Source organism: Ananas comosus, linkage group 6 (genome assembly GCF_001540865.1).
Source record: "Ananas comosus cultivar F153 linkage group 6, ASM154086v1, whole genome shotgun sequence".
NCBI classification, from domain to species: domain Eukaryota; kingdom Viridiplantae; phylum Streptophyta; class Magnoliopsida; order Poales; family Bromeliaceae; genus Ananas; species Ananas comosus.
Window position 1 is genome coordinate 2,005,753 of NC_033626.1, and position 24,460 is coordinate 2,030,212.

At 34.7% G+C, this 24,460-nt stretch overlaps 2 protein-coding genes across 6 annotated transcripts; one reads left to right on the forward strand and one right to left on the reverse strand.

The window, feature by feature from the left end:
* On the forward strand, positions 1,222-11,078 carry LOC109711211 (oxysterol-binding protein-related protein 4C-like). 3 transcript variants are annotated; one of them, XM_020234143.1, is made up of 7 exons: positions 1,222-1,379; positions 4,574-4,793; positions 8,910-9,155; positions 9,502-9,598; positions 9,864-10,158; positions 10,247-10,349; positions 10,661-11,078. In XM_020234143.1, exons 2-7 carry the CDS (start codon positions 4,593-4,595, stop codon positions 10,928-10,930), a joined length of 1,212 nt encoding a protein of 403 aa, XP_020089732.1. In that variant the 5' UTR covers positions 1,222-1,379; positions 4,574-4,592; the 3' UTR covers positions 10,931-11,078. The 3 variants fall into 3 exon arrangements, with proteins under 3 accessions (XP_020089732.1, XP_020089734.1, XP_020089733.1); XM_020234145.1 differs by having other exon boundaries at positions 4,620-4,793; XM_020234144.1 differs by lacking the exon at positions 1,222-1,379 and adding an exon at positions 3,958-4,011.
* On the reverse strand, positions 13,031-24,224 carry LOC109711807 (subtilisin-like protease SBT2.6). Of its 3 annotated transcripts, none has more exons than XM_020235050.1 (11): positions 23,912-24,224; positions 22,402-22,631; positions 21,314-21,458; positions 20,488-20,885; positions 19,306-19,401; positions 18,962-19,034; positions 16,874-17,159; positions 16,248-16,573; positions 15,403-15,670; positions 14,212-14,493; positions 13,031-13,708 (listed from the first exon to the last, which is right to left on the reverse strand). In XM_020235050.1, the coding sequence occupies exons 2-11, from the start codon at positions 22,581-22,583 to the stop codon at positions 13,299-13,301; spliced, it is 2,466 nt and encodes an 821-aa protein (XP_020090639.1). In that variant the 5' UTR covers positions 22,584-22,631; positions 23,912-24,224; the 3' UTR covers positions 13,031-13,298. The 3 variants fall into 3 exon arrangements, with proteins under 3 accessions (XP_020090639.1, XP_020090637.1, XP_020090640.1); XM_020235048.1 differs by having other exon boundaries at positions 23,902-24,224; XM_020235051.1 differs by having other exon boundaries at positions 23,878-24,224.

Here is a 24,460-nt window from a genome sequence, read left to right on the forward strand (position 1 = left end):
GTATAATTTGCAATCTTAAAATTAATATTTATTTTTTAAAATTTTAAATTTTAAATTGTTATTTTTTAATTATTTAAATTTTTAAATTTGAAATTTAAAAATATAGATTTTAATTTTGAATTTTTAATTTTAAAAGTTATCTATTTAAATTTAAAATTTTAAATATAAAATAAAAAAATTAAATTCAAATATAATAATTGGAACAATATTATTATTTTTTATTTATAATTACCCACTATTTTTTTATTTCATTTACTCCAATCAAACTCTATTTTGCTTATATCTGCACTAAATCCAATTCTCAACTAAACATAAAATTACTTTAACCCTTCCTTAACCCTATTCCTAAAATAACTAGTTCTTACTTAACCCCGAACCAAACGAAAGCCTGAGGTAAAAAGGAAAGTAATAGCAAAAATATGATAGGGAGTGATCACCTTGCTTTCCTAGTAGCAAATAAGGCAACAACGAATCATTATAATAATAATAGTTATATTAGGAGTCCGGCTACTATACTATCGGTAGCACAGGGGGTTCCGTACTACCAAGTTGTTTTTGATGATGCGGCTTCCAAATCGACGATCAGCTCCGTTAGACTTAATCTACACTATTAAAAGTATTTAGAAACTAAATTTCATAATTTTTCGATATCATTTACCTATCAAACAAGTAGTCTAAAATTGAACGGCTGAAAATAAAAATCTCATAAAAAATGATGATAAAAGATTTAAATTCAAGATCAGATATACTGATCTTACTCTAAATAGTGAAAAGAATTTTCTATAAAATTTTCATCGCATTTGGATTGTTTTACACCGTTAAACTCACAAACACACTACATCGGCCATTAAAATTGTCAATTTTGAGATCTTTCGATCACTAGTCAAATAATGTCGAAAAAAATCTGAAATTTAGTTTCCAAATACTTTCAATAGTACAGATCAAGTCTAACGGGGCCGATCGTCGATTTGAAAACTGCATCATCGAAAACAACTTAGTAGCACGAAGAGCTCCATGCTACCAATAGCATAGTAGCCTAGTTCCTTATAATAGTAATAATAATAATAGTAGTTGTAATAATAAATAAATGGTTATAATACTACTATAACTATATAAACATGCAGTGCATCATACTCTTTCCCAGGGCCAGGGCATGTTGTACTACGCGTGATCTCTCATTCATTCTCCTCTACACAAAAAATAATAAATACCCCCCCCCACACAATACTCTCTCTCTCTCTCCACCCCCAAAAACCCATTACAATTCACAACACAACCCCTCCCTCTTTCTCTCTCTAAAAACTCTCTAATCTCTCTCTCTCTCTAAAACCTGCATGCGTTATTAAATATTGCTTGGATTTGAAACGTCTCCACAAATGGTAAGTATGTATATATATTCTTTCTCCTACGTGCTACTACTTTTTTCTTTTTTTTCTTTAATTTTATGTGGTGTTTTGTGTGTGTTGTGGTTTTTTTTATATGTTGGGGCTACAGAAGCGGTATTCGGTTCAACGGAAAACCGCTTTTTCCCTGGTTTTTTTTGTGACCGGGAAACCGCCGCGGTTTCGGCGAAACCCGGTGGGAATGATTCGGCGCGTTCACGCGTTTTTACTTTAGAGGAGTTTGATATTCCTACCCCATATTTATATATATATATATATATATTATTTTTATTAGTATTTGGGGTGGGGGGTTTGAATTAAAAAAGGTCACTAATTTTTCCTTTTTTTTTTTTACCTGCATTTTATTTCAATGCAAAAAAAAAAGTCAATAATTATACAAAAAAATAAAAGGTTATTAGTAGTAAGTTTGTTTTGATGATGCTAGCAAGTAAATTTAAATTTTATTTGTAAAGTTTGATTTAATTTCTTTTTTTTTCGAAAAAAAAAGAATGTACAAAGACAGCTTGAACTTTTATGTATAAGCTTTTAATTTTAATAATTATATCTCTTAAATTACATCAAATGGTCTAATATATTTCTTTTCTTAATGGAAGTTAGTAATTATACAGCCATCGATTTTAATAAAAATAAAATTATCTAAAAGTAAAAATAATTTTTTTTAATGTTTTGAAGTTTTGTAATAAGATTATATATTAAACTATATAACCAAAATAGCTATGTAATAAATAATTTTAATTGAATTGAAAGAATTGTTAAATTATTTTATTAAGTTTAGAGGACTTAATTATTATTATTATTATAGATATTAAAAGCAAATTTAGTGTTCTTGTATTTTTTTTTCTATTTATGAGATAAAAATATAGGGGGTGAGAATATCATCGTCGCGGGAAATTCGATGCGAGCGCACTTTTGTTCGCCGGCAACACACGTTGCAACTCACCAACACATATATAAATATTTTTACATAAAAATAAACATTTTAATTAATTTCTAAATATTAATAAAAATTTTTGTATTTTTATAAAATAATATTTATTTTTGTTAACATAATTAGAAATGTTCTTATTTTGAATATATTAACTTTTACTAGAGAATTAATCAAGACCTAAAAATATAATATATGTGAAAATATTAAATGTTTAAAGTTAAAAGTATAAGAACCAAATTATTATGTGAAAATAAATTAATCACTATGCATGAATTATCATTATTATTATTAATATTATTATTATTATTGTTTTCTTGTTCTTTTCAAGCAATTATTATTATTATTATTATTATTATTATTATTATTATTTTGGCGACTTTTTTTTGTCGTATTTTGTGGACAAAAATTCTAGCTACGATGGAGAACGACCTCCGTAATGAAACGACTCTACCAATCTATCATCCATCACGTAAATAGTAAGCGCGAATCCCAAAGCAGGATGGACGGTGGAACAGAGTGTTGTGGTAGATAGCTGCCTTACGTGGCGTTTTGTGATTGGCTTGGGTATGTACGCATGCGCATACGTGGCGACGAACCATTGGTCGAAATGAGAAAATTCGTACGTTGTTTTTTTGTGGATTATGGATCGGTTGCGTATTCTGCGGAGATCACAATGCATAAATCATTATTATTAATTATTTTTAAAAAATATATTTATATTATATTATATTATATTATATTTTATTTTCAGGTCGTAAATTACTAGAGTATTCCGTACTTTTTGACATCAGTGCTTTAGTAGGTATGCAAGCGGATCCGGGTCGGTAGAGCTCCCGTTCTGATTCGTTTCGAATGGAACAATAAATAAAAGTCAAAAATAAATAAATATTAATTTTTGTATCTCAAATCCATTCTAATTTGCTAAGAAAGTGAAGCGGAACGCAAAAAAATTCATTTCCTCTTTTGATCCTTTCTTATGTGTCGAAAGTTTACTATCTGTCTTGAATGGAGCAATAAATAAAAGTAAAAAAATATATATAATAAAAATCAAATCAAAAATCAAATCGTCCTGAATCCGTTCCAATCCGCTAAAAGGAAGGGCAAAAGGAGGAGACCTTTTCCGTTGTTTATTTATATAGTCGTTGAATTAAAATTTTCCCATTCTGCGTTATTTGTTTGGTAACAAATAAATGACAAAGAAATTGAAGGCGTAAAAGATGAATTAATATTTAACTTTTTTTTTCCCCGTAATCGACTTCGGTTTGAGATGGATCGAAATCAATTACGCTATTCTGGAGAGTTTAAGTTTCGACCGAGGAAAGTTATGATAATGTAGACCAAACAGCGAAAGTGAGTATTTACGACCGGAAACAATTTCAATCCTTTTCACTTTTTTGGCAAAACAAACATACCTTAATCATGTGTGTTGTTCCCTTTTTTGATACAGTTTTTGCCGTCTTGATTCTACTTATATCTACTCGTGGATAAATATATAGTGCTTGATATGATGTATCTGGTCCGTAAGCTTATTATGGAGCAAAATGGTTTAAGTTGTTTGAGAAAGCACTAACAGTTGTTTCGAGTCACAAATTGAATCTTCCGAGTTTAGAAGTTTAATTCAATCAACGTCCTATCGGAATAATTAGCCATTAGATGAGTTCGGCTTATATGCTTTCGAAGGTACGAAGAACTTTTATACTTTTAAGTTATTTTAATGGCGGGGCTTTCGATTTGACCATTAACTCTATTAGATTTGATTTAAAGTATTTGAAGTATATAAAAAAAAATTATAATTTTTAATATTATTTATTTAATGATCAAAGGGCTAAAATAAAAATCTCTCGAAAAGTTATGACACAAATTTTGCATCAAATATTGATCTTGTTTTTTATTGAATAAAATTACAACATTAGAAATTTTACATGATTTGAATATTTTTACACCACTAAATTTATGAACTTTAAACTCTTTCGATCAGTAGATAAATGATATTAAAAAATTATTATAAATTTTATTTTTTAGATATTTCAGATACTCTAGATTGAATCTAATGGAGCAAATCGTCGATTCAGTAATCTCATCATCGAAAACACCGTGGTTTGGAAATATACTAGTTTGTTTCTGTTAATTAGGGGAGCAGTTGCTCTGAACCAAACTTAGTATAATATTGTATCCCTAAACATAGTGCAGAGGAGCAGTTGCAGATTCAGGGAATGATGATATATTAGTTTGGTCAGCGCAGAAGTTGAATTGAATTTTTGATGAGGAGGAGATCTGCACCTGTGCAGGTTGAGGAGGAGGAGGAGGCGGCGGCAGCTGTGGCGGCGGCGACAGACGAGGGGCTGACAGCAGTGCTGACGCCGCCGCTGGCGCTGGACGGCGACCGGCCGCCGAACGTGGTTCAGCGCGTGTTCAGCCTCTTCCGGAATGTACGGCCAGGATCTGATCTCACCCATTTCCAGGTAAATATACATCTCTCTCTCTCTCTCTGCCTCTCTCTCTCTCTCTCTCTCTCTCTGTAGGTGGAATTTGAATTGGGGATACTTTGGGGTACACTAAGGAGTACTCCTAGCATTCTATGTAAAAATGAAATAGGAGTAAAAGTTTAAAAATTCTAGAGAACACGAGAACACATAATTATTTTTAAGTTAAAAACGTATAGAAATTATTCGAAATATGGGCTATTTTGAATCAGCGATTCAATTTTTTAAAATTTTAATTTTACTATCTAACTTTTTAGTTTGTTTGATCTGATTCAATCGACAACAATATTATAATTTTAAAATTTAAGATAGTTGCTTACTTTAATGAATTTATAGTTGCGAGAGAATTACATGAAGTGTGCTAACTAAATCTGTAAAAATAAGCAATTGCATTATTAATAAGTTTACTTAATGAACGGGGCCTACTGAACTATTTGATTAATTTTAAGAAGTCTCTTTGTTAAAATTGAAAATTCAGACGCCTGGTTGCAAAAGAGCTAAAAGTCACGGAGTCTCCACATATCTTTTTTTTTGAAATTAATAGCACTTTTAATAGGGGCAAATCAGATATATTAAATTTGATCGGAATATTTTATCAGAATCCATCAGCATGAATGATCAGATTCAATAAATCTTTGTCGCTCATTAACTGCGACATTAAGCGGTATGTAATAACACGCTCTTTTAATAGGAGCATATCAAATCTAATCAAAATCTATCAGTAACAATTATCAGATACAATAAATCTCTTGTTGCTTATTTAATTGCCACATGTCAGTAACACACCCTTACCCTTAGTACTCAAGAAACTTTTTTTTCCTAGTTTTTGCTAAGACAAGTGATAGCAACTTGCAAGTGACTTAAATGAATGGAATAGTCATGTGAACAGAATAAAGTAAGTTAGAAAGCCCAAAAAAAAAAAAAAAAAAAAAAAAAGAAAAGGTGTTTGAATTTCTATTAATTTAGGAAAAAAAAAATAAAGGTAGTGGGTGAAAAAAGCCCACATGATGCCCCTGTCCACTAGCAAAATTGTCACATCAATATTTGACCATTAATAATAACCATAATTTGTATTGATCAAAATAAAGACCAAAAGCTAGCTTTCATGCTTTACCCTTTTTTTTTTTGGTTAATTTCAGATACCATCAATGTGGTTCGTTTTTTTCACTTTAGTAATATGTGATTTAAATGTATCAAGTTAGTGTTCTGTAGTTTAATTTTTATCTTTTCATCAGTTTCTTTTTAATATTTTGTTAAATTATATACAAAAAACTTCAGATATTCTATCTAGATTTATCAAATATTCACTTTAGTACCTCTATAGTTTTAACTTTGTCACTAATTTAATAAAAAAAATTAGTAAAATCGATAATAAAAAATAAAAATAAAACCACAGGACACTAAATTAATACACTTTAAACCACAGATACTAAAGTAACAAAAATGTGAAACCACATGGGTATATAATTGAAGTTTTCTTTTTCTTTTATTTCTAAAAGCCTCTCCTTGTGTTAGAGAACATGAGCTCGGTACCGTTTGGTTCAGGTATAAAGAATTAGTTATTACAGGGATAGGTATAAGTATGGGGATAAGAAAAATAGTGTTTGGATAAGAATTGGGTTGTTTCCGGAAATAAGGACAATTTAGGTAGTTTTATATAGAAAATGGAGGTGTTGGTAGGGATAACCGAGAACTACTATTCTCGGATAAAAAATTAGCGTTTGGATATAGGGGGGGGGATAAGGGTCTATTCCTATCCCTATCCCCTAACCAAACGCTAAGAATTGAAGAGCATATGTGCCTTTCATAGCTATTATTACTAGGGATTGAGACCATCTTTTTCCTAATGAATCTTGTGTATTTTGTGGAAACAGGTGAATTAGAGTTACACCATTTACTCTTGTGGAAGTGAAGTTACCTTTACTAGCTTCGCATGAAAAAAAATATATCAATAGCACCAAGGCCTCTGTGTTGTAGAAATTTTCTTTTTGCTGATGGAGCATCCAAATCGACGGTCTACACTACTTATCATGATCCAGAATATTTGAACTTTCTAAAAATCAAGTTTTATATTTTCTGAGAATTATTTTGAGAGTCCAATTGAGATACTATTGATAGCACCAAAGGCTTGGTGCTATCGAATTTTCCACCGTTAGATTTAATCCTTTGATTATTTTTATCCGTTAGATTATACTATTCAACCAACCACTCACTCAACCCTAGAGGATCAACATTATCTTAACCGTATATTTCTCAATCCAAGAACTAAAAAACTAATAGCACAAATAACTTGGTGCTATTCATAGTATTCCAGCCTAGTTCTTATTTTGAACTAGAAGACATCTGACAATTGTTGAAATAAAGCAGTCTTGTTGTTTTTCCTCCATCCCTTCATTCCTTTGCTTTGCTCCAGTTCCCTTGCGAAACTTTCGTTATTGGGTTAGTCAAAATTTGCTTTTGAACCGAATCGAATTTACTTTGCATGTCTCTGTCTTTGGTAAAAATGTACAAAACTTATGTCAATTATAGATCCTTTCTGATTCGGATATCCAAAATTTTAAAATTTTAAAATTTTAATTCTAGTACTCGACCTTCCAATTTGTTTGGTTTCAATAATTTAATAGCTTTCCGATACAAAATTTAAACTAATTGCTTACATTAGTAAATTTATAGCTACGTGACTTGTATAAAGTATACTAGAAAATTCTCATACCGAATAAGTAATCATACAATGTCTAAACTGTAACGTCTCAGACGATTGATCACCCATCCCAGAGGCCACAACTTGGTTAGCTATGGCACCCTAGCCCTAAAAATCCATTGAGTCTAGATCCAACAGCCCAAAATCGCAGAGCCCGATTATTAGATCTTAGTTACCCAACCTTATGTATTCCAGATCATGTCCTTGGCTTTCCGATGTAAAACTAATCTTGTAACGACCCGACCCGCTAACACTAATAACATATTTATTAGTCCCAATTTATGTATCACGGACATTTCTATAAACCTCGTGTGTCCGTGTCGGACACATGTCCGATGTGGACATTTTTTGGACAAGCGGTTAATACCGATCCATAGCACTTACAACTAAAAAAAATATATACCTATTTTTAGTTTATTTTGTCTATACATGTATGATATAAGATGATAAATGTTTTAACTTTTAGATGAATGCATATATTTCTTTTTGACAATATAAATAAATTATGTATGGTGGAGAATTTTTTTTCTTAAAATATATGAACTATCAATAAAAATTTTACTAACTTTCACTTGTGTGAGAAATAAAATAATATTTTACCAAAATTAATATTTTATATATAATAAAAATATATTATTATATTAATAATATTATATTTTATTAGCAGTGTCTATACCGTGTCCGTGTTCTTATTTTTAAAAGTTGTCGAGTCACGGTGTCCGAGTCGTATCGTGTCCCGTATCAGTGTCCGTGACACCTAGGTCCCAAATCACTCCGCCAAAAATACTCAAGCTTAGTCATTAGTATTAGGTTTTCTTGTCCTTATATTACCAAACATAATTTCATCACCCAATATGAGAAAATTGGGGCATTACAAAATTCATCGCCTAGATTATGACCGATGATGTAGCACTTTATCCCGTAGTCCTGTATAGTATTTCATTTTTACACTTTCTTGCTGTAATACCAAATGGAACGATCGAACCCGCTAACATAACTTGTCGGACCGAAATTATTGGCCCAATATGTTTAAGCCCAGATATTAGTACTAGAATTTCTAATCCTTATATTCTCACACATAATCTCATGATCCGATATGGGATGATTGGGGCGTTACAATTCTCTAACCTGGAGTGTCACACAAATAGGGCCTAAGCAACAATGATAAAACTAATTAACTTCATCCCTAGATGCCTTCAACTACATAAAACTTGAAAACAAGAGGGAAAAAGAGATGAGAAACAAAGAAAACATTAATAATGCAGGCACTTAGCATTACTAAACCTATAGCATATTATGAAAATCATACCAAGTTCATCTTTACTCTCCTAGAAAAAGAAAGAAGAGAAAACTAATGAAAAGTATGAAATGAATTCCTTTTGCAAATAATGCAGCTACCTCCTCTCTTCAACATGCCGAAGTCGCAGCTTCAGCTGTATGGTGAAGGGGTTTACTGCATTGGGGAGGACTATCTTAGCAAGTGTGCTAAAGCGAAGAGCAGCCTCGAAAGATTTACGTCGGTCGTCGCGTGGAGCATATCGACGACGAGGCCTGCGATCTTCGGCTTAGCTCCGTTCAACCCGATCCTCGGAGAAACTCATCATGTTTCAAAAGGAACCCTCAATGTCCTACTTGAGCAGGTAATCTTAATAGATTCAATATCTCAGCTTCATGCCATGATTGTGAAGAAAATTGAGAAGAATATTTTGCATGGTATTACAAATGAACGTGAAAAAAGTATAAAACACCATTCTCGGATCTTAAGCTCTCAGAGAGAAACTGTTACTTTCACATGGTATCAGAGAAATAACATAACACTAGTGTTGTTTCGAATGCATGTATGTAAAAGTTGACATGTGTAGTTAAGTATGGTATGAAAAAGACATAATCTAATGCCCTTATGACTTGAAATTTGAAAAGATCTCTGTATTTATAACTAAATAAATGAGCTTCAACTATATTATTTTACACATATGTTTTGAATAGGTTGCACATCATCCTCCAGTATCTGCTCTCCATGCAACTGATCAAGAAGAGAATATACAGATGGTATGGTGCCACAACCCTGTCCCCAAGTTCCATGGTAAAAGTTCCAAAACCCTAATCACTACACTGTAGTTTTTTTATTCCGATCGACTTCGAAGGAACACTTATAAGTTTTTGACTTGTAATTCGCTTACATATCAGAAATAAAAGTCTAGTCGAAGCCATTTGTTTGAACACAAGATTGAAACAAGAGCTTCCACTTTGTACTCAGAAAGTTATCTCGCCTTACTGCCATACCGAAAAACCCTAGACTTTTGTTAAGAGAAACAAACACTAAACATGACATTTCCATGTCTTTGCAGGAACTAGTGTTGAAGCAGTTATCCACGGAAAGAGGCAGCTAAGGCTTTTGAGCTTCGGCGAGAACTATGAGATGAATTCACCGAACTTGTTAATAAGAATACTTCCTACACCTGCTGCTGAATGGGCAGGAACTGTCAGAATAAGCTGCAAAGATTCAGGTCTAGAAGCCGAAATGTGCTTCCACAGAAGCCATTCTTTCTTAGGCTTCGGTGGGAATTCGAGGGCCGTAAAGGGAAAGATCTTCCACTCCAAGTCATTAAAGACGATATATGAAATCGACGGCCTATGGGACAGGTATATACTCATCGTTCGACAAAGAGTTGTTACTTTTGTGATTTTCCGAGTAATACTCGCTAACCTATGATCTAATAAAATTGTGCAGAACTGTTTCATTGAAGGATGTTCACAGCGGAAAATTTTCGGTACTTTATGATGCCGAGGAGGCGATATCAAAACTTAAGGCTCCGATTGTAAAGGACCGAGAGGTACTTATGAAGGAGATCTGATTTTATTACCCATTATTATTTCAGCACTAGTTAAACTCTGCATGTTCAACCTAAATTTTTGGAATAGTTATTGTACGCAGAAACTATGCCAAGCAGCTATAATAGGTTTTTGATGAAAAAGCTATATGTGCTTCTTCAAACAGTTCTGCTCAAAAGGCAAAAGAAACCCCATAATGAGCCTTGCAATTCATATTTAGCTACATATTAGAAGATTCTAAAACTTATGATTTGTTCCTGCTATAATAAAGAGAAATAGTAGGATGCTCATAAAAAGTGCTTTTTTGGAACAGAGCTTATTGCTAACTGAATCAGCAGTGGTGTGGGGTGAAGTGAGCCAAGCCATACTGAACAAGGATTGGGAGAGAGCATTCCAAGCAAAGAGGAGCATAGAGGAGAGAGAAAGGAAGAAGCAGAGAGAGAGAAAGTCTATGGGGGAAGTGTGGATACCAAAGCACTTCTCCTTATCCCACACAAAGGAAGGCCAGTGGGAGTGTTGGCCACTGAAACAAGCAGTCCCACCTGCTCCAATTGTTGTCCCACCACAGGATAAAAGAATTTAGTTTAGACCAAGAAAAGTGAATTCTCATTTGGCTCTGATGTATTGAATATGTTGTCTTTGATAAAGTGGATGATAGAGTTTATTATCACTGTGTATACTGTGAAATAAGTTATTATACAAGTTTAATATCTAGTGCTTCTTTCCATTTATCTTCTAAAGAGTAACACTAAGGTTTTTTTAGTTGCTTGCTGATTTCATGCATGCAAGATAAATGACAAGTCTGGTCTGATTTAAGCAGCCCTATTCTGTTTCAGAATGACTGCATGTGGTTTCAGTTTTGTCTAATGAAGAGAGGGAATGTGAACTTTGGCACTGTTTATTTGGGAATATTGAATCAGATACCAGGTCCTAATCCAGTTGTTGTTGATAGTCTCTGCCTTATGGTGATTATCCTCTGGTGAGTTTGCTTCAGAACAACTGCATCTTGAAGGCAGAAAATAGCTGCCAGGCGAAAATCGCCAATGATGGAGGATGATATAGCCATCAAAGATGAGGGTAGTAACTTGTAACACGCCAATAGTCCCACATCGAATTAAAAAAAAAAAAAAAAAAAAAAAAAAAAAAAAAAAAAAATCTGATTCGAATATATGAGACTTCGCACCCGAATAATAATAACTTGGTTTAAACATTTTGAGCCCAAAACACTTGGTATCAGAGCCGAATACCAGTCAGAAGTATAAGATCTAAGTGTTATGTGGAACAAAAGTGTCACACCATGGATTTGGTGGGAGCCACCTCTTGAACCCGTAGAAGCCAACCCGTAGAAGCCACCTCTAGCATCTTACATTACCTGATAACTAGAATCTTAATCGCCTGATAATTCTGATTTATGAATCCGTATAAGCCACCTTTAGAATCTTACATCGTTTGATAATTCTGGTTTATGTATCTGTGACAAAAACAAAAGGGTCCAAATAGAAAGAGCTTGTAACACCCCAATCATCCAGCCTCACAGTCTGGTAATAGTAACAGAGCTTAAACATTTTGGACCGATAATTTGGACCCAACAAGTTATTATTGCTGGAGAGTCGGATCGTTACATAATTAGATCCTGTGTGGATTTCCACAGTCCAAAATGCACTAATCTCTGATTCTCAGCAGTAAGATCACTGGGATCTCAACTCTCATGAGAAAACCTACAATTGGCAAAACAAAAGCACTGTAGGATGGGAGTAAGATGCACTTAATTTGCCCATTCTTTGGTAGTACTCTTAACTTAACTCAATAAATACTAAGCTATATAAATACACGTACAAATGTACGTAGGGATGCTTTAATCTTTCATTGTATTGAATATATTGAATAAAAAAAAATACTAACTATGATACAGTGGATCTGAACCCTGTTGATCCAAGTGAAATTATGATTAAAAGAAGGGAAAATGAGAATAGGTAGCTAGCTATATTGGTATGCACTTAAAAAACACTACTACTTTTACCATTATGCAATTCAACCCTGTTCTATAAATTGAACTACTGCCAAAAAAAATATCTGATTTATTAAAAAAATTAAATTAACTGTGCTAAATATAAGTAAAGTAAAAGTGGAAAGTGCTGCTAATTATTCTGTCTTTATCTCATTCATAGAAAGCAGATTTAATCGTGAATCTTTGGTACCCAATCTGATCGTAATATCGTAACTATAGAATGGAAGTGCATCAATTTGTATACTGTATAATGGTATTAGTAAAGGAAAAGGCTAAACCCTGACGCATTGTTACCAGTCGCAAGGCTCTGTTACCTTTGCAGCTACAAAAAATATTAGCAAAACCAATAACTAGGGTAAAATGCATGACAGTCCCTGTGATTTCAAGGCAGGACCACTAAACCCTAAACTCTTCAACTGAGAGAACCAGTCCATGATCGTTATTATATTAAGCAATAGCATTTCTGAAGCCATTAACTATACAAAATCTTTAACGTTCATTTTACCTAGTAAAGGGATCATTTTACCCTTTACTGTAAAATGAATTCTCTAACCTAGCAGATCTCAGATTTTTTTTTTTTTACCACATATGCTAAGAACGCAATTGTGAAATATAGAAAACTCAGTGATACTGTTTAAGTGAAAATTTGAGGACTAAGTGGCAATGCCGGGAAAGTACAAGAATGGTAATATAAGATTTTAGATATAAAAGTAAAAGGTCGGTGCTTGGATCGTAGTGTCACATATTTTTAAATACCATAGTACCTATCCTACTTGTACAAGTATAGCTAAACATACAAAAGAGGACTTATACAGCTTTTATTTGTACAATACTACAAAAAATAGCAACAACATGCTATTAGAAAAGAGATTTCACAAAGTGAGAAACTTAGTTATTACTTACCTATTGCAGCTCACAGCGGAGTGAAATCTTAGTTATCACTTTACCTATTGAAGCCCATTGCGACTACCGGGATCCTCACCTGGTGGCCTCTATCGCCTTTCATGAGGATCTCACCAAAGCTGTACGTGCCCGTGACAGACCTGACAGTTAGGGTTACTGTTAACTCCCGTGATGCTCCTGAGAGCACTGTCATTGCCTGAGGGCTGACCTCCAATGCAATTTCCGGGGGCATTCTGGTGGTGATTGTATAGGTTTCGATCTCATCAGCCACATTGGTCAGCATCCGCTTTACTGTTTGAGTGCCTTCGAGATGAGAAATTGTGATCGATGGAGTGTTGAGATCGGATGGATGGGTTTTCGTGGTGTTGCAACTGGAGCCCGTGATGTTTGAGATTTCATGGTGATCGATGCCCGGTATGGAGCATAAGAAAGAGATGTAGTCTTCATGAGCTGTAAAAAATATATGTATGTGTATAAATCATTTTAAGATGAAGATGCATTGCCGATTGCATTTGTTCCAGGAATGAATAGAACAGAAGTTTTTCAATAGTTTCTTACAAAAAGATGACATAGCACACAATGGCAAAAACCCACTAAAAATTCGCAAAAGAGCATTAAACTGGACTTGAAAAAATACGCTAGCTCTGATCCTAACCAAGAAATGGAAAAGAACAGAAGTATTCATTCAGAAACCAAGAGAATGCATGCTAAAGCCTTCAAGCCATAAAAAAGCATAACATTGAAACGAGTACAACTTTATTTAACCTGATAAAGGAAAAAGTAGATCTTAGTAAAACTAGCCATAATTTGTTGATAAATACTGAAAAAAGGAGGAAAACACAAGCCATATGCCAGTAAACGAAAGAAAATTTAGGGTCCTTTGTTCTTCATTTGATAAGAAGATATTATCATTGTAATTTCTTATCTTCAGTTTAGAGGATTAGAAGGCTTACCTGCATCAAGAATGAGCCCAGGTTCAAGTGCAGCCTTCGGATTAACAGCACCGCTTCCATAATCAAATGGTGTAGCCCGCACAAGCGTCATGATCTCTTCTCCAGCATATTGCTGAGCTCTAATAGGCCTTCCCCCTTTATCCAGCATTGTGGCTGTAGTCATCAATGCAGATTTTATAGCAGCTGGACTCCACTTAGGGTTCTTTTGCTTTATCAGTGCAGCAATACCCGCTATATGGGGAGCAGCCATACTGGTTCCAGATATCATTGCAAATCCTTCTCCTGCAGAGGGCAAACGTGAATTCAATATAGTGATCCAAGATTCTGATTCAAATGCAGGGGTATCAATTAAAAGAATTAAAGTTCCGGGCCTGTTTCAAAATGGTCTACAGCCAGGAGAGCCCAAATACATTTTTCCCTATTCAGAAACAACTATATTTTGTAGCATCAAGCAATTGTATCACCTTAGATTGTGTAACTTATAACATACCAAGAGATCAAGATACAAGCAAAAAGAACAGGAAATATCATACAAGTCATTTAGGATTACCTAATTACTCCCTGAAATTTGACTTTGATTCCAATTTTTTTCACATAGTTTCGATTGAAAAGGTTGAGGCCCTGAAGTTTGTTGCTATCACAATTAAGTTTTCTATAGTCTTAAGATCAAAGGAAAACAACGTGAGCACCAGCAATGGAATTAGCTTTATTAGAAGTGCAACTCTGAGGACAAAATCACAATATGCGTGAAACATCAGGGATTTAATTGTTAAGAATTGAAACTGGCGGGGTGAAAGCTAAGTCAGGGTCAACAGGAGGGACTAAATTGTTAATGAAAACATTGTGGACAAAATTGAAATCAAGATCGAACTTCAGGACTAAATTTGTAATAACACAATCTTTGATCAGATCATAATACCAAATCGTAAGAACGGCCATAGTTACAGAATCTGCTAAAATTACTCTAAACAAGTGTTGGCTCAATTTAGGTGATTAAAGCAACTAAACTTAGAGAGCATTTATTAATTAGATTCCCAAGACCTTAATTCAGTATACACCAATTGCCTAGAAGGCAAAGCAAGCATATGGTACCCGAAATTTCTACATGTACAACTTCACCCACAAGGAAAAAAGAAAATTAATAAATAAAAGTATTGCTGGCACGCTAATTTTGCTTGATATTTATCTTACCAACATAATTGGCTTCGTCTGTTCCATTGGGAGCCCAAGCAGCCCAAATGAGATTGCCTGGGGCTAGTATATCAGGTTTGAGGACATCGGCATCTTGAAAACTGAAGTCTTTTACACCTGGTCCTCTGGAGGAAAACAGAGCAACCTGGGGGGCTGAATTGTAAAGTGTAGGTGCCAAACCATTGGCAATACTACCTGTTGCTTCAAACCTTACAGGACGCCCTGCCCAGTCTCTTTTCGTTGAACAGTTGTAGTAATCTATAAGCTCCTGTAACCAATAAATTAATAAAGAACTTACTAGAACTTAAAAATGTCATTCTTATAAAAGACATGGATATGAATATTGATATGCAGAAAACCTTCATCATGATAACTCAACCAGGACATTAGATTATGTGATGAAATACAATATTCATGAGGATTTATAGTGAAAAGCTGTTGGTTGAGGATGCAGGATACTCATCAGTCATTGTAAGCTAGGACAGTAGGAAAAAGAAAAGGATGGCGAGCCTGAAAGAAAACAAGAAATAGCGGATTCATAGAGTTTAGAAACTCTATATTTGCTTTCACAGAACACCATATCCACCTAAGAGGCAGTTTAAATAATCCCGTGATAGAAATTCAATAATGGCAAATTCACTAAGCAGTATTCCTTGGTGGATGTGTGACAACTATGCAAGTAAATCAGATTCAAAGAATTGTAAATGTTTCAGAAAATGCCTTTGCCCAGCTGTTTCTAAGTATCGATATTCTCACAATTCTGCCCAACAATTCAGCATTAAACCAACACAAGTTACTGATTAAAATAACAGCAAACATAAAACACTTAGATAATTGCTTAGAACCTTTGTTTTGCTGACATCGGTGATAAGAATCCCAGGAACACTGACAGGAACAGGGTCAAACTTTGTTCCTGGATAATTATTCTCCACGGCAACAATAAAGCCAGCCGCACCAAGACTTTTAGCTGTGTCAGACACCTTTGAGATCGATGCCGTACCAGATATGAAATTGAAGGAATATCCACACAGAAGAATATTCCCCTCCACCAACTTCTTATTCAAAAGCTCTGGCTTTTGGCAGTCCAATGGGTTGTATTTTACAACAGAGGAACCTAGCAGCACATCACTTGCGGAAACCAGGTTGAATGACTTATTCCCATGTGTAGCAGCTGTAGTTGGAGAATGAAAAAGATAAATCCATTACTTCTCAAGAATATTAGCATCATAGTAAGGCTATTAGTAAACAAAATAACTCTCAGGCAATAGAAACTAGAACATGCATTTGCTTGCAACACAGAGGGAGAAACAACTGTATGCAAATAGAAGGAACAACTCAAGTAAAATGTTTCATCTTACACTGAACCTTGGCCTATTATGCAATGCAACTTATCTACATAAGCACCCTAACCTATATAAGTAGATTAGTTAGAAGACGCAGAAAGTGAAAAAAAAAAAAAAAAAAAACTTACGTGATAGCCCTAGCCCAGGTAGTATCTGTCCATTTCCCAGTGTCAAGTGATTCTTGTATCTACGATCATCCACCGCAGCAGCTACAGTCATAATCCATGGGCTGAAAGAGACCAAGGTTTTAGGAAAGGGGCCTCCATTTCCAGCTGCTTGGACAACAAACACTCCTGCTTTTACAGCCGAAAGAAGAGCTGCATCAAAGGGATTCAGAAAAGTGGTCCTTGTAGCTGTCGGTGGGCTATTCGGCCCGACAGATAGATTAAGTACGTCGACACCATCACGAACAGCCTGTTTTTTTACCACTCATCAATCATCATCCATATATATATTACAAGTTTCACAAGGCTGTTTAATTTAAAGTGAGGCTCTGCATTCAGTCTACAGGAAGGAGAAACATAAAGAAAAATCAATAGCTAAAGTCAAGAGAAACAAGCATCAGTGACATATTTTTCTAGTCTATTCAAACATTATTGGCTTATAATCATCCATGTCTTACAGAGCTGTCCATGCCTGCCCGAGCGTCTGTCTCAAATTATTGCTTTGGTTTTCAATATATAGATTGGAACACTTAACCATTGACAAACTAGTGGATCACACTCAAGCAATGTATTGTTAACCATAACAGCATATATTAAATTGGAATTTTGTTCATATAACTTGGAGTTGTTTGGACCATCTAGAGCTTCTACAGAGAGCTGCTTGAGTGAGGTTGTTAGAGAAGCTCCAACTCAGAAGCACCCTAGTCCCACAAACTTCCTGCTGAAACTTGACAGTAAAGTTTCCATTTCTTTTGGAGATCTAGAATCCAATTTTGGCTTCTCATTTAAGCCACATGCAGAGCATTCCATGGCCAAGTGCTTAGCTTCTGTTTCTATATTTCAGACCCTTGTCAACAGAATTTGATTACTATACCCCTTTTTTTTTTCAACTTGCAGACCACCTGATCTCTCAGCATCAGTATAGACACCCATGTTTGGGTGCAGTTATTGCGAGGTTCCTTATCCACCTGTCCACCACTTAAGTTTGCTCATTTCAATGAAATAGAAAATTGCAATTCACCCAAGTAAACTAAACGGAAAGTAAACACAAATGTTGATTCTTTCAATGGTTAAACATGCAGAGAGAAGGTGTTGGCGAGTTCTCTACATGACTATTTACAAGTCGCTATCTTTTAAACCTAAATTTGCTTAATCTGATTCTATCTTGACATTTTACACAAAGAGAAGTTAAAAGGAAACTAAAAGATTGCAATTCCTCTTCCATGACCAAATCAGCTTGCTAGAGAAAAAACATCACCCAAATCCTATGCTCTTAGATCAGTCTAACTTTCATATATATATATATAGGGGTGGCAATCCAGCTCGCAGTTCGTGAGCCACATCGTGTTTCGGCTTCAAATGAGCTCGAATTGCTCGTTTTGTAAACAAGCCGAACGTGAGCTGAATTTTCGGCTATATAAAAACTACCAACACGAGCTAGTGTAGGTCAGCTCGTCGTCGTCTCTCGATAACAGCATCAAACAGAATTTATATTAATAATTATTAATTATATTATAAATAATTAATAATATATATATATATATTTATTATTAAATTGCAAAAATAAAAAATAAATCGAGACTTAATTTAAAAACTCATTTATATATAAATTTCAACTATTAGAATCAAAGTCAATGAATAAGATTCTTATAAATTTTTTTATATACATCAATCTAATCTTAACTTAGGTTTATGCCAATCTGACCAGCTCGTTCACTCGAATTATAACGAACTGAACACACGAATTTTCGCTCGATACTTTAACGACCAGCTCGTTCGTCGTTATAAACAGCGAACACGAGCCAAGCCTAGCCCTCTGTCGCTCGTTCAAAACCCCTATATAAATATATACCCAGAATATATATAATAATAATATACCCCATATACAGGCTAAAAACAACAAAGTTGTGTCATGTAAATTCTCAAGAATTTATGCTGCCCAACAAGCTACCATGCATAGAATATGAACACTTTGCTAGAAGACTTCAGAACCAATCTTGTTACAAGCAATTGATACTATATGGGATATCTAATCTACTTTATCATTTTTACCTGATCAATAGCTGCCACCACATCAGATACATATCCACCAAAAAGCCTATATAGAACCTTGTATACAGCAATCCTGCAAAGAAAACAAACAGAAAATTTTCATGCTTGTAGAATCACAAACCAAAAAAAAAAATAACAAGAAGGTTCCATAACACAAACTGCGCTCATCAAGTCAACTTCAGCAAGATATTGTGCAGAAAGTTTAAGCACAAAAACTCTAGCTATAACGCATTATGGGAGCTTATAGCTGCTCACAGCACCAACCATTTGGGAATGGCACCAAAATATGGTATGAGCACTCTAAAGCTAGCTCATTAAAGAAATCACCCAATAAGATGCCTAACCTGGCACGCGGAGCCATCCCACTAGCTTTACCAAATTCATGACCATGCATTCTCACTGGGACTCCATTATTTCCAGCAGCAATTGCTGCCGTATGGCTGGTGAGAAAGGATAATAATAGTAAGAATGGCAAAAAGCAGATCAACCCATGAAGTACTAAAGAAATTGTATCATGCTGAACTTAAAGGGGAATATATAGATAAAAATAATCAATGGAAATTCCATTGTCCAGAGACCCATTTTCATTAAATTGGCAAGAACTATTCTTGTTTAACTGTGTAAAAGATGCAATGTTTCCTGCAATATGATGGGGTTAGTTCAACAAGATATCCTAGAAGATATGTCACCCTATGGTATGTTTTTGTCATCAATATTCCAAAAATGGTAAGACTCACTGTACAGATCAACTTTTCAAATATCCCAGTCTGTTTGATTTAGTTGCATGCATTTATTAGTTATAAGATATTGCACTTATTGAGGGGCATCTTTTCATATTAACTATTTCTTAGTGAACTTTGAATACTTGAAACTAGATGACTGATTTTAGTCGTATCATCTGTAGGTCCTTTTGTCTACTTCCGAATCTAGTTGTTGAACTAAAATGAACCAAGAACTTTGCAATTACACAAAAGACGGTTCATAACATGGATTACTTGATTAATGAGAGAAGCCAAAGAGTCTGTATGCTCCAAAGAGTCGCATGCTTTCTGGCTCAAGTGTTGTTTTCATTCATAGGGTAATACCCAAATCATGGATAGCCCACTCCTAATTGTAAGTATTGACAAACCTCAAAGACATCGCATAACAAAATGGGCACCGGAAGATTCCTCTATTCTCTGAAGTTCCTTCAATTTCAAAACCATAACAGTCATGCATTGCCAACTAGAAAAGTTAAGCATGAAAACCTTTTTGAGATCTTGAGATATTCAGGTCATCAAGAAGGGAAGCGAGAAGCTATTCAGAAGCAAAGACCCAAGTGTAATGCAAAAGCAAAAGATGGAAAAACTAAAAAAGACATGCAAAAATATGTTATTCGGAAGGAAATCTCTAAACGGAAAAATACAAGGTAATTGCTTCTTTCTATTATTTGATGCCTCATGTTTTAGAACAGAACAAAATGAACTTCTCTAAACAAAAATCCTATCTAAATTGGGGAGAGTAACGAGGGACTTCAAAGCATTTACCTTCCATGGCCATCACCGTCTAAGGGTGAGGCGAAATCGATTGCTGGATTAAATGCTCCTGCAGCAATGGCAGCTTTCGCAAAATGTTGAGCTCCAATTATTTTTCCATTACAAAAACTCTTCCGAGTTCCTGGATCAATTTCACATTTTCCTTTGTAACGAGGAAGAGGTTCATAGGACTCAGTGTTGTGATTAGTAGAGAAACTCGGATGCTTTGGATAAATTCCTGAATCTACTAAACCAATCACAATGTCCTCCCCAGCTCTATCAAATCCACCGCCAGTCGGCCATACTCCTGTCGGCAGTCCCAGAAATTGCGGAGTGTGTGTTGTTAATTTCCTTACTTTCATATCTTTCTCCACATATTTAACCCCAGGAGCCCTCCTCAAGGCCTCTGCCTGATAAAAAATAGTTAATAGTTAATTACAAACCCTTCTATTTTGTCCTTAGAATTAGTTGTAATAATTTTGTCCTGAGAAGTTTGGCTGGATTTGAATTTCATCCTAAACTTTTTTCTTTTCACAATTCAATCCCTAAAGTATGACCACAGCTTCAGCTTCCTCCGAGAGTTTCAAATTTAACAGAACAAAGTCTAACAACGGTGCTAATTTGGCACCATTTTCCTGCTATGAGCCAAATGACTCAACGACTTATGTTCTACACAAAATTAGACTTAATAGTTACAAATGAATTATGAGGACAAAACTCAAAATAAATGTCAAACTCTAGGGACTAAAATTTAGAATTAAATCAGCAATTAACTCATATGACAAGGGTATATGCACTGTGGTGAAGTAACGAAATTTCAAGTATCTTATTAATTTACCTGTAATGGAGACATGTGCACAGCAAAGCCATTTATCAGATGATGGTAGCTATAGAGCTTCTTGTATGTCCCAACTTCAAGCAGTGAGTCAAGTAGTTCATCATGCTTTCTCTCAAGGTGAAGAGCATATGATGTTACAGCCTCACTGTTATGTTCAAGGAATTTTTTAAAAATGATGAAATCAATTGTTAACACCAAAAGTGAAAAATGAAGAGAAATGCAAACTTACAAGAAAAATAATGTTGCTGAATCAGTAAATACTTCCAGATAACTTCTTTCTAAATATGATATGATGATTATCTGTTCATAAATATCACCAAATAATTTTTATATTACAGTTTATTTCTGCTTCTTAAAAACCCGACCGATTAGCCAGAGTGATTATATCGAAGGGAAAACTGTCACAACAAATACTAGAAGAAAAACATCGATTCCACAAGTTGCTGTTTCTATAGGTTTCTACAATTAATGCTGTATGGCTAAGTTCTTCAAGAATATTTTTGTGAATTAGGCTGATTTAAGTAATATCATAAATCAGCCTACCAAAGAGAACTTTTCAATTTAATCCACAAACCAATGGTACGGATTACTTTTATCCCAACACTTAGATAAACAATGAAACAGACAGGCCGCACCCAACTTATAATATGTAACGCTCATAGAGAATGTCAGCCACCAAACTACAACATGCTTGATAATGCCTAAATGACCTATTTGGAGCAGCAAGAGCTTCTTCTCAAGCATTGTTTGAGTAAAGTTGTTGCAAAAAGCACTAATACCTTTTAAAAAAAAAAATCACCAAAAAAATCTTCACATTACGCAAAATCAGAAGCTTCAATTGGAATTCTGCTTTTTGGAATCAGAAGCTCACTTCACCTTGATATTAAATAGTAAAGTTCAAAACTTTTTATTTGTGAAATGCTTGGCCATTGTTTTTTTTTTGAGTCAGAAGCTATTTCAGAAGCTAAGGCAAAGAGGCACTAAATTATGTTCTCAAACGACAAAAATGCTGAACCTTTGCTGAAATCCTGAAAAAGGGAACTAATTGAATTTAACATCTAAGATTGCATGCTCAGAGAATTCAATACCTGGTTATATCCATCTCTTCTAATGGATCCACTGCTGTTGCAGTGAAACCTTCAATGCCACCATTGTAGTTCACAACAGGCTCTCCTTCAATAGCTACAATATAAACATCATGGGCTCCAAAAGCTAGGTGCCACAGGAAAATAAGATGTAAACACAAGAACTCTGTCGCCTCCATCTTCATGCCTAGGCAGCTTAAATAATAGTCAACCTTCGGTTCTGAAGACTCCAACTGTAAAGGAAAAGCTACCGGAGTATAAGAATCAGTTACATAAAAAGCTTTCTACCTGCAATCATGTTCATGGTATATTAAGAGGACATTATCACTTTATTTTGAACTCCCATGGTCCCCAAAATGCTTCTTCAAGATATAAAAGAGCTTAAAAAACAAGTGTAGTGGTTTCTTTGTTTAAAAAAAAAAAAAAAAAAAAGGATAAAAATGTATAAAACTTACCTGAACTATGGACCATTTTGATTCGTCTACCCAACCTTTCAAAATTTTGATTTTCCCTACCCAATCTTTCAATTTGTTTAATTTATGTGATTTGATGACTCTTTGGATATAAAATTAAGTTATTTGCTTACATTAATGAATTTACAATTACGTGAATTGTATAAAATATACTAATTAAACCCGCAAAGATAAACGGTGCATTCAAAATTTGAAGTTAAAGAGTCACTGACTGACGCAAATCAAAAAAATTAAAAGGCTAGCTAGTAAATCAAAATTTTAAAAGGTAAGGTAGTCGGATCAGAATGGGTGATAGTTGAGGTAAGTTTTATACATTTTTACGCAAAAAGAAAAAAAAAATTACAGTGTAGGAAATAAAGAAAAAATACTCGAAAGCAACTGTAGTATATTGTAATTAAGCCTTAATATTAAGACTACTGTTGGACACCACTAAACTCTTTTGGAGGTCATTTTCTTTTGTTCTTAGCATCTAACTAGTGCCTCTTAATAGAGTTGTTAGCTTTTACTTAAAACAATAGATTTATCGACAGTTGTGTAAAAAATAGTGTAAAAGATAATAGTTTAGTAATGCCTTTGAAATAATAATAATAATAATAATAATAATAATAATACAGGGTAGAAATTAATGTAAAGTTCGGTGTGTTTAGAGATGATAAGAAAACGACAGTTTGATGGTGTTTCTGGAAAAAAAAAAAAAAAAAAAAAAAAAAAAAAAAAGGGAGAGATAAGAGAAAAAAAAAAGTAGCTTTTTTTTGTGGGCGCGGCTCTATCATTGAAAAAGAGTTTGAACTTAACACATGCTACAAACAAACCTTACCAACTACATTTCCACAGAAGCATAAGATCCAAAGGAGATCACATCTTTTCCACATAAATCACACACAGCGCATGATTATCCCCACTCAAATCACCAGAAACCAAAAGAAAGCTAGCAACTAACAGATCAACCCAACAGAGAGCAAGAGGCAACGCACAATGCACGAGAGATTAAGAGATAAAAAAAAACCTCGTCAACAACCGACTTCTTTACCTTCCCTTACCCTAAACCTCACAACGGCTAGGGTTTGGATCGACGACGAAGAGCGCGTCGAAGCGAGGACGAGGTGAGGGTGATGATCGACTCGTACGATCACGCCATTGGACGAAGAGCGAAAGAGGGGGAGGCGTGGGGGTTAGGGTTAGGGTTAGGGTTTGAGAGGAGGAGGAGGGAGAGGGGGGGAGTGTGGAGTGAGAGGAGGAGGAGGAGAAGCTTCGCGAGGTTTCCGGTGTCGCCTTTAATGGAGGGGAGGGAAAGAAAAGAATCTCGGGAGTTGGTATTTACGGTTCTGCCACTGAGCGAGCAAATAGAGAGAGTGGTGGAGCGAGATCACGCACCGAGGAATTTAATAACATGGACCTGCTCCACCACGTCATCCCTCAACCGCTTTATAATTTGGGAAAACTTCAAATACCCCCATGTGGTTTCACTTTTTCTCACTTTAGTACCCTATAGTTTAAAATGTATCAAGTTAGTCCCAAATCCGTCCTACCATGATCCGTCCCGAATTCGCCCCGAAAATTATTTATATTTTAAAAAAATATTTCTAAAA